This window comes from Pararge aegeria, chromosome 5 (genome assembly GCF_905163445.1).
Source record: "Pararge aegeria chromosome 5, ilParAegt1.1, whole genome shotgun sequence".
Lineage (NCBI taxonomy): Eukaryota > Metazoa > Arthropoda > Insecta > Lepidoptera > Nymphalidae > Pararge > Pararge aegeria.
Window position 1 is genome coordinate 7157080 of NC_053184.1, and position 10661 is coordinate 7167740.

General features: G+C 35.2%; 1 protein-coding gene across 1 annotated transcript; it reads left to right on the forward strand.

Moving 5' to 3' along the window:
* Nucleotides 1-88: 88 nt before the first annotated feature.
* Nucleotides 89-9345, forward strand: LOC120623866 (cyclin-A2). Its single transcript, XM_039890141.1, has 8 exons — nt 89-467; nt 640-935; nt 2909-3131; nt 3595-3818; nt 4309-4513; nt 5995-6166; nt 7205-7343; nt 8050-9345. The coding sequence occupies exons 1-8, from the start codon at nt 321-323 to the stop codon at nt 8150-8152; spliced, it is 1509 nt and encodes a 502-aa protein (XP_039746075.1). The 5' UTR covers nt 89-320; the 3' UTR covers nt 8153-9345.
* The last annotated feature ends 1316 nt before the right edge of the window (nt 9346-10661 follow it).

The window sequence follows — 10661 nt, forward strand, 5'->3', positions numbered from 1 at the left end:
TGGCGGTATTTACCGCCGTAACGTCATTGGTGAATTTGAAATTCAATAGACAATAGAGCAACGTAAACTGCAACAGCTGAAAAAGGCAAAAAATGCCAAAATGTCTGTTGTCCGTTGAGGTTGCATTGCATAGTTTTCGAGGGTGTTTTCAATTTAGAATCCGCGTTTTTTAAAACTACACACAATTTTGCAATAAAATGCGGTCCTCGTGATATATTTCAAGTATATTTAAATTAGTTCTGTTGGGATCGAGAAGTTCTCTGCATTTCCGCCCGCATTTTTAGTTAAAGTTTTGTCGGTACAAAATTGGAAGCGGGACTATGGCATCGTTCAGAATTCACGAGGATCAGGAAAATACTGCGCTGGGTTTAAGAAAAGATGCTGACGTGTTCTCAGCGGCCACCCAACGCCGCGCCCTCGGCGACCTCAGCCAGTTCGCTTGCCACCAAAACCGAAGTCTAAAACATGTAAGTACATTAGTTTATCTCCTTTATTTCTATACTCCGTGACTTCCTGTTAGCCATGTAGTGGTTTTATCGGAGTCAATCCTACTTTAACTTAGTTGTTTTGCATTATTTAACTGTGCATAATAAAGTTACTTTCTTGAGAAGTTCCAAGTTAATTTTGTTTATATTTTAGGCTGGAATGACTAATGGACCTTGCAAACCTCAAGATGAGAATCGAACAGTGCGGCAGATCAAAAATGAAAAAAATATTGTACCCCCTGTAGCTCAATTTCGCGCGTTTAGTGTGTACGAAGACAAACCGACAGAAATCGAAGTTAAGAAACGTGAACCTACGTTTAAACCATTTGTTGCCAAAGAGATAAGAAAGGACAACTTCTTTATAAACGCTGCAGAGAATGTTAAGGCACTATGTGCACAGGTTGAAAAGAAAAAGGAACCAGAACTGAAGAAAGAAGCAGTGCCAATTAGGTAAGTGATTACTATATTCCCTTCAATATATCTCTCCACACTAAATAATATAAAATTGATTAACGGTCAACTCCCTTCTGAGCCTATGAACACCCAAGTTTAGGTTACATCCCATGTTTTTGTTGACAGAAAACTTACAACTCCAAATTCTGAGTATAACCGTTGATTGTAATGTACCTAGTCTAAAACCTTCTTCAATAAATATATACAGGTAGCATATTTAAGTATATTACTTAAAGATTTTTTAAATCAGATTGGTAGATCCAGCAATACACACATACAAACAAACTATTCAGCTTTTTTTTATTAAGTATGGACATAAACATAGAGATGAAATTTTTTTTATCACATTCAACTATTTATTGAGGTGTGGTCTCATGGAAATTGTCCTGATTTTCTAGATAAAAAATATATTATTTTACAACGAACTGAAGTCAAACAATGTAAAATTATAATTCATTCAGTAAATTTAGCTTGATACACCAAGATACAGACAGCTGGGCAGACAAAAAAAAGTACAGTTTCTACTTAAGTATAAATTTTGGATAGAAGCACATGTTACTTTGCAGAATTCCATGATATATTATGAAAATTAAGCTTAATTTTATATATTCCACGAAAAGCAGGGGAAACCGGACAGTGTAATTTATAATATGTTCAATCCTTACATCCTCACGAAATGGATCTTCGGCAATGTACCCTCTACGCATGTTATACCATCGAAAACCGGAGCACCCTCAGGGGTTTTTGACTTTACAATGAATAATATTTAACTTAATTTTCATATAAATTGTAATATCTAAATGAAATCCTAAGTAACTTAAATGTACAGAATTGGATCTTTACAGTTCCAAGTATATAGATTAGTATATCTGTCTTATTAAACAAAATCTAATTTTTTGTCAAGTCAGCATCGTATTAATAAATGTAACATATTGAAACTAAAGTAGGTTAACCTGTTTCTGATGCAACTCAAGCAAAATAATTGTGTCTATTAGACTATATTGTGTATGTCACAAAAGTAGATAGGCAAAATTAAGCCTTAAATATATTTATTGACTACTAAAAAAATTTCATGTTAAATCTATACCAATATTGTAACATTGTGAGAAATTTTAAGCTTTCTGATAAATGTAGTATTATTTAGGATGGTCATATATTATTACGTGCAAAAGAACATACAGCATTATATTCTGTATATATGTTTTTTCTTTCTTATATTATTAGAAATTTAGTATAATTCACATTGTACTTACTATTATATTATACTATATACTATATACTATATATTATTGATACTTTGAGGGTACATGTTATGATTTTTTGAATACCAAGCTTCTTTTTATAGTTTCAAAACAAAAGGTTGTGTGATATCATTTACCTAGCAACAACTTACATAGGAAAGATTATATTATTAGACTAGAATGTTTAACTTGGACCAATTGAGCTTAAGTGCAATTCAAGTAAACAATATTGTGTTGTCCCGTAGACTTCTCAAGAAGGCAGCTTTATCATATGCAAGATCACACCACCTAAGTATGACTTGATTAATAGAAAAGCAGGGTTAAGCTTCCTTGGTGGCCCTTTTAAGTAGGCCTAGTAATATGGATGAAACCACCATGGTTCTAATCACTTTACAAGTGTTTTTATTGCAATTTCTACTGATAAAAGTTCCTCTCTATATATTGTTTTGTTTCATTTCATATCATATTATTTCTTGCTGCCAAATAAAACACAAGTTGGAATCCCTTCCGGGCAGTCATTTGGCAGTGCTCTATTAGCAAAGCTCTTGCCTCAGAGGTAATATAAGTGTGATACTTAATCAGGATTGCAGTTATTAATAAATGGTTGGGGAGTTTTACATTATGTACTTGTAAGATAAAATTAGGCTGTAAAAAATTATTAAATTTAGTAGTAGGTCTAAAAATAATGTAATACTTTTCTGCATACAATGTTTTATCTACTGTTTTTAGACTAGCATTGCAAGAAAAGAAAGATGTTGAAAAAGATAACTTGGTGGAGTCACCAATGTCAGTTGTTGACACTAGCATTCTTTCAATGTCAATCTCAAAGAACGAGAGTCAAATACTTGAGGAAAATGATGAAGACACAACTACCGCACAGACTGATCGTGAGATGTTCTTCCATGTTGTGGAGTACAGACAAGATATTTATGATTATATGAGGAGTATAGAGGTATGTATATAAACTCTTTAAGCACTTTGGTTGATGAAATCTAAAATTCCGTTTTGTTCCGTGTGTTCACATGAGGGGTCACTTCAGGATTAGTTGTCAAATTTATTTGGTTTGTACTAGTTTAAACTAGAGTAAGTGAGTTTTAGAAGTGAAACTTCTTTGGATAAGTTACATGCTTGTGTTATCTATTCAATGGGAGGTTCTGGAGCTGTTTTCAAGAAGATCTTTATATAATTCATCTATCATTCATATAATTCATTCATCACCTGTTGGACTAGGCCTCAGAAGCACTTTATTTTGTTGTTTTTGAGCTGTATCCAGTTTTTCCATGCTGCCTCACGATATCATGGCCCCATCGAGCGGAAGCTATTATGTCTAAACCACTTAAGCATGTCTTTGCTCCACTGCCTGTCTTTCCTAAGTCCCATGACCCAAATTGAATATTGCATTAAACAATTTTAAGGTAAAGAACAGAGCTAATCCCCGCTACATGCGCAAGCAGCCAGATATCACACACGTTATGAGATCCATTCTCATTGACTGGTTGGTTGAAGTGTGTGATGAGTACGGACAGCAGAGTGAGACCCTACACCTGGCCGTGTCATATGTGGACCGCTTCCTATCCTACATGAGTGTAGTACGCACTAAACTTCAACTTGTTGGCACTGCAGCAACTTACATCGCCTCGTAAGTAACGTATACTGTAATTAAAACTCTAGGTAGTTTTATTTTAGGTGAGAATTTAAATTCCATATTGCACAACCAACAGACCAATACATTTTTAATTATTCATTAAATCGACCACAAAGCGAAAATATTAACAAATATTAATTAAGGAGAATGGCGAGATGGTTTTTAAAATTTTTTTAGAGCGCCAAGTCTAACTGACGTACAGCCAGCAGCATCGTTTGCTGCATACTGCCTATATTAAAAATATAATAAAGGGAATATGGCGATGTAATAAAGTTACGAGCAAATGTGATAAAATTAAAAAAAATATGTTATAATATATAATATATATATATATATATAATAAAATAAAAAAATATATTATATATATAATATATAAATTATGTCTGTCTTTCGTAAGACCCTGCGATATTGTGCGAAAGAGATAGCACGACATAAATCTTTTCTTTAATCGCGCGGATTATATATTATATTGTATCTAAAACAGGAAATATGAAGAGGTATACCCACCAGAAGTATCCGAGTTTGTGTATATCACAGACGATACCTACACGAAGCGTGAAGTCCTGCGAATGGAGCATCTGATCCTAAAGGTGCTGTCCTTCGACCTGTCCACGCCGACCGCGCTTGCCTTCCTCTCCCACTTCTGCATCACTAATGGATACTCCAAGAAGATATTCCACTTAGCCGCTGTGAGTTCATTTTATGTAATGCTTATATTATGTTATGTTTTAGTGGGTATAAAGTACCTGTATGCCGGAAATCAAGTTTTAATGTACTGGCAACATTTTTGGACCTCCATTTTTGTCCGCATGACAGAAACAAATGCCTGTTTATACATGTTTACAAAAAGACTAAAACTTACATATTTTATTGATAGCGGGTGCTTTCTAAGTTTTAATATATTGAAATTAAACACCCGTATTTCAATATATTGTACATTATTCTATTAGTCAAGCCCTTTAATTTAATACCCATACTGAGGGGGTATTAAGAAAAAATATGTATTTCCGCCAATTTGTGGCGGCAGCCGGCAGATTTTCATCAAACAAGCTAAGACCACTCTTGATTCATTTAACGTTCAAACAAAATCAACATAGGTTCATCCGTTAGCGAGCTACGATGCAACTGACAGACACACACACAGGGGTCAAAAATAATAACCTAAGTTTCTTTGGGCCTTAGAAGCATAAGTTTGCTAACATAGTTGTCACCATCATAATATAAAATGTTGCCACCATCATTACAATGTAAATACACTCCTTGTGAATTCGTTTTCCTGTATAACTAAGAGTTGGTTTCGCGTCTGTGCAAATTATTCTAGCCCGTTTCAAAGATCAACATAGTAACCCATCACCGGCCCACTAAGGGGTACTAGTCTCCTCCCACAATGAGAAGAGGTTAAGGCCGCAGTCCACCACACTGGCCCAGTGCGGATTGGTGGACTCCACACACCCTTGAGATCATTATGGACAACTCTCGGGCATGCAGGTTTCCTCACGATGCTTTCCTTCACAGTTGAAGCAGGTGATATGAGAATATTTTAAAACGCACATAACTTAGAAAAGTTAGAGGTGCATGCTGGGATTCGAACTCCGCCCGCCGAAAGTGAAGTCGAAGTCTTACCCACTGAGCTATCACCGCTTTAAAAGCCCAGGTTGAAATTGTTTTTTCTAGTGCTTGAAGCTGTCATTCACTTATTATTTTAATTAAAACATGACTTTAAATAGACTGTCTTCACGTCAAAGGCTGTGGGTTTGATTCCCTGGAAACTGAAAAATGTTTGTGTGATGAACATGAATGTTTTTTAATGTCTGGATGTTTATCTGTATATTATAAGATAGAAAAATGATTGTAAATGTTGATGTTGGAAAAGAGGAACTACTGAGTTTCTTGTCAGCTCTTCACGGTAGAATCTGCTTTCCGAACCGATGGTAGAGTATATACAAACATACATACTTGACGTTTCAAAAGTGCTTATAAAGTAGGCCTACTTGAAATAAATGAAATTTGAATTTAAGTATATTATTCATAAAAATATTTAACAGTCTTCTTAGTTCCCATAACACAAGCTACGCTTACTTTGGGGCTGGATGGCGATGTGTGCATTGTCGTAGTATATTTATTTATTATTATTATTGTTGTTAATGTATGATATGTTTCTTATTTCCAGTACATCGCGGAACTGTCCCTTCTGGAAGCGGAGCCATACCTGCAGTTCAAGCCGTCTGTGATCGCAGCGGCGGCGCTAGCAACGGCTCGGCACTGCCTGCTGTGCGAGCGAGACAACTGTACCCAGCGGGTCAGCGAAGAACAACCCTTGCACCAAGAGTGCACTAACGTCGGTATGTACCGTAATCCTACCTTATAGAGTATCGTTATTTGACTTATGGAGTTTTGAGGCACAGCTCACCATATATCGACGGCCGATTGGCGCAGTTGGCAGCGACCCTTCTTTCTGAGGGTCTCAGGCCGTGGGTTCGATTCCCACAACTGGAGAAATCTTTGTGTGATGAAAATGAATGTTTTTCAGTGTCTGAGTGTTAATCTGTATTTTATAAGTATTTAGGTATATATATTTATATAAAAGAAAGTTGTGTTAGTTACACCATTTATAACTCAAGAACGGCTGGACGGATTATTTGTATTTCCGTTAGTCCGGAATAGGATAATCAGTATTGAAAGTATGATTTTGACATTCATCAAAAAAAACATCCGCGGTACTTAGTTCGCCGGGAAAGCTAGTTATTATCAGTAAAAATATTCATCAGTTATCTTAGTACCCCTAACACAAGCTATGCTTACTTTGGGGCTAGATGGCGATGTGTAGACTGTCGTAGTATATTAATTATATTAATATCCCAGGCTTGTTCCATGTATGACCTGATGCAACAACCCCTGTGAAGAAGTTGATATGGCAGTATGTTGCAATGTAGTATCGTTTCTTGTATTACAACCTAATTCCATGTATTAAGAGCTCAAATTTAATAATCTCGCGGGTTTATTGGAAGTTGGAACCCGTTAAGTCAGTTGTTTTTTTTTTCTCTTTACTATTTTCTCTCCTTGACTCTTATTCCATGTTACTCGTATTTACGTCATATATTTTTATTAAATCCCCGATGATTTTTTAAATTTTAATGCCAGCAGCTACGGACTGACTAACGCGTCAGCATTATATTAATAATAATAAATAACTACAACATCACACACATCTCCATCTAGCCTTTAAGAAAGCGTAGCTTGTGCTATGGCTACTAAGATGTCTTATGAATAATATACGTAAATACAATACAGATAAACACCCAGAAGTTGAAAAATATCACACATACATTTTCCAATAATTTACCTCTCATACCTAAAAAAATTTATGTGATTGTCCGCAGCGTGGCCAGCAGAGCTTGCGGCTCACTCCGGCTACTCTATGTCCGACCTGAGCCTGTGCGCACGTGAGCTAAGCCGCTCCCACGCGCATGCGCCGCACCAGCCCTACCAGGCCATCCCGGACAAGTACAAGAACAACAAGTAAGTACACGCCATCCATACTAATAATATAAATGCGTGTTTCCTTTATGCCATAACTAAGAAACCAGTCGACTTGATTTTTTGCAAATAATGAATTGAAAGGACGCAGGGTAACATAGGCTATTTTTATCCCAGGGAAACAAACTTAAAACGCACAGGATTTGTAAAAAAAAAAACTGAATAAACGCGTGATTGATACTTATTTCCTAACAGCAGAACCAGTACTTCCTGAGAATATCGCCTTTTACCAAATAAACTCCTCAGCTATATAATAATAGTATAGACGATTTTAATATAATAGTATTGATGATTTTAAATTAACAAATTAGCGCTTGAATGCTCCTGATCTGGTTATATGTCACGCAGAAGTTTCATGTGGAACTGTAACTATACCCGCATACACTTATTAACTTACCAGTTTTCGACCGTTGGTCGAATAAAAAGGATTATTATAGCTCTGCTACTTTTAATTGTGCCTAAATTGCCGTGCAATTATCTAGAACATATACTCTTTCCTTGGAAAAACTTAAGTAATCAAGATCTATAAATTACAAATGATTTTCATTAAAATCCACTCAACACATACAGAACATTCTTAACACTTTCTACCAGTTTGAGATCCCCACATACATGTAAATTTTAAACTGGTTTTACAATCATGCTATCAAAATGTGCTTGTGTATAATGGATTCATACTTAATTCTAGATTCGACGGCGTTTCAACAATCGAAGCCAAACCCATGTTCCCCGTAGCGAAGTACCAGCCGCCGGCCGCAGCCCGACCGCCCCCGGAAACCAAAGCAAGCTAGTGCAACAATAAACTTGGTTCAACCTTAACCCAATTTGCCACACGAAAATATACATGGTTTTTCCAATCGCTTCTTTATTCAAATTGGCACAGTAAAAGCAGTGAGGCGTCAACACACATCCTCGTACGTTTTTCCGAACCGCATAAATAACATCTCGTACTGAACTTCTACAAAATATACCGTGGTAAAATTACGAACGAACCGGGTATGTTGTATGTATTTCACGCGTGTACATGTACTTTTACTTTGCCGACGGATAGACATATGCTCTCGCACGTGATCAAATTTAATACCACTTCATGTCTAAGCGAGTAACGCGAATCCTTCTAAATTAAGTATTTTGTGAGGCTTCCAATAAGAGGCAAATCTGAGCGGAAGTCGTTCAGCTCATTACGGGATTTTATTAACAATATTTTAATATTACATATACAATATCACCAAATAAAACAAGTGGCGCAAAGAAAAGTGTTATAAAAAAACCCTGTTATGAATAAAGCTGTGGAATACTGTGTACCGAAAATCCATGTTTGTTCCTAGCCAACTTGCTGAAACTAGCTGTAGTAACAAAAAAGTCTTAATTTGTAGGGCGGTATAAAAAAGTACAGGTCTCAGATAAATTATAATTGCAGCGCTCCAACTATATTAAACAGACTATTTATACCAATAAAAAATGCGGTCATAAATAACACGCCCAAGCCATTCGTATTTCATATTTTTTCTAAGCTACATTCCTTAGTCATTAGAACTTTTCCTTAACTTTACACAGTACATTTTCCCTAAATTAGTCAAGAAAATTGTATCGGTATAATGGACTATTCTTACAAGCATTTATCATAGTTTTCTCCAACCGTTGTGTTAATTTGCGATACCTAAGCAACGTCGATCTAAATCTAATATAATGGACTCTAAAACCCCATTTAATTTTTAATGCACCCCGATCATAGGTTTGAAATGAAAGGGTTCGCAATTAATATAAAAAAATATTTTTGAATACTGTTTTATATTAATTATATTTCGGCATCGTTGTCAATATTCTGTCTAAGAGCTTACCACATTCAAATAGTATACTTATGTAGTTTTGTATGTATTTGGAGCGCAGCGGAAATCAATAATTGTCTATGTTACAGGTATTATTTTAGATATATTTTTATCGTGCTCATGTTCGCATTTATTACAATTAAGCACCTGTGAAACACTACTGTATTGTGTTTTTTTTAAAAGTCATGTTTTAATAGTTTTAGATGTAATAAGGGAAATATAAAATGCACGCTTGTTTGTTGTGTTACGCCAGTTTAATTTAATAGTAGTTTTTTTGTAATATTTCTCGATCGTTATTATTTTGGAATGCTCCAGTTTAATCGATAAAGGAAACGTAACAAAAACTTTAGTTCGATACATGGATATATTAATTAAAAGAAGATTTGATGAAATTCCGCGTAGTATTTTTTTTTTTTTGCCAATGTTGTGTTCAATTTATAGAAGTTTCGTCTTCCGTATCTATCACACTGGTTATCTAATAGTTTGCGAACTGCTAAAAGACTAATTCGCTGTTTTGTACTTTTAGAATTAATATTATTGTAAAAGATGTGATTCTCTTGCGGACTACTTGACTAGGTAATATTAACGATATGATGTTAGTTTTAAAAACATTTGTCATCTTGTGGACCAATTTACTTCTTAACTTTAACGATATGACGGTAGATAAAAATATTTGTCAATTGTTAGCATTAAAATTAATTTTATACATATAGTCTATTTACATTAACTTGCCCCCTATATTATATAGAGGGGACAAGTTATAATGAATCGACTGTATAAACGATAGTGCATTTAGCATCTAAAAGGGTATATAATTAAGTGTGTGAGAACATCGGATATAAACGACGCAGTGTTTATTTTGAAATACCAATTCTTAGCACCTATTTTCATGTTTGTTAGTAAATTATTATTTTTTTTTTGAGATATAAGGTATGTTTTTAATATTGATAAGTAGTTTTTAATTTAATTTAATATAATAAAATTCATATTTTTCTCCACTTTTGCGAATGGAGGTAGGTACCTATACTGGTAATATATTATAGATTTAAAAATATAACGGCGTTTTCTTTGAACCCTTCTGCCCTCGGTAAGGTGTTGACAAAGTACGCCTTAATGGTCTTCTTCCTTTGGAATGCAGTGAAAGCGCATATCGTCCCTGAGCGTGACGTGCTTTCCTTTTAAGTATCCTGCCATTCAATAATGAGTCCTATTATCTAAGATATAAGTTGCCATATACATAGGTGGTAGAGAGGTTTTGTGTTTGCTAGACGAAGATATCTATTTGGGGATCATGCGCGTCACAGGGAATCTGTTTAGCGAGCTTCGCTTCGCACTTTAGTTTGAAGCAAAAATGAATGCCTAAATGTGTATTTTCTGTAGTCTGTTAAATTTCTGCTCAACTTTGAGGAACTTTGAGGTCTTGATGTATTTTATATCAATTGTTGGCAGGGCTGGCACCGACCTCCAGGCA

Excerpts from the sequence above, each read along its gene's own strand:
- LOC120623866 (XM_039890141.1), top strand. The coding sequence starts at position 321 with ATGGCATCGTTCAGAATTCACGAGGATCAGGAAAATACTGCGCTGGGT. Across the intron at positions 468-639 it reads AAAACCGAAGTCTAAAACAT|GCTGGAATGACTAATGGACC; the intron begins GTAAGTACATTA and ends TTTATATTTTAG. Across the intron at positions 3,819-4,308 it reads GCAGCAACTTACATCGCCTC|GAAATATGAAGAGGTATACC; the intron begins GTAAGTAACGTA and ends TATCTAAAACAG.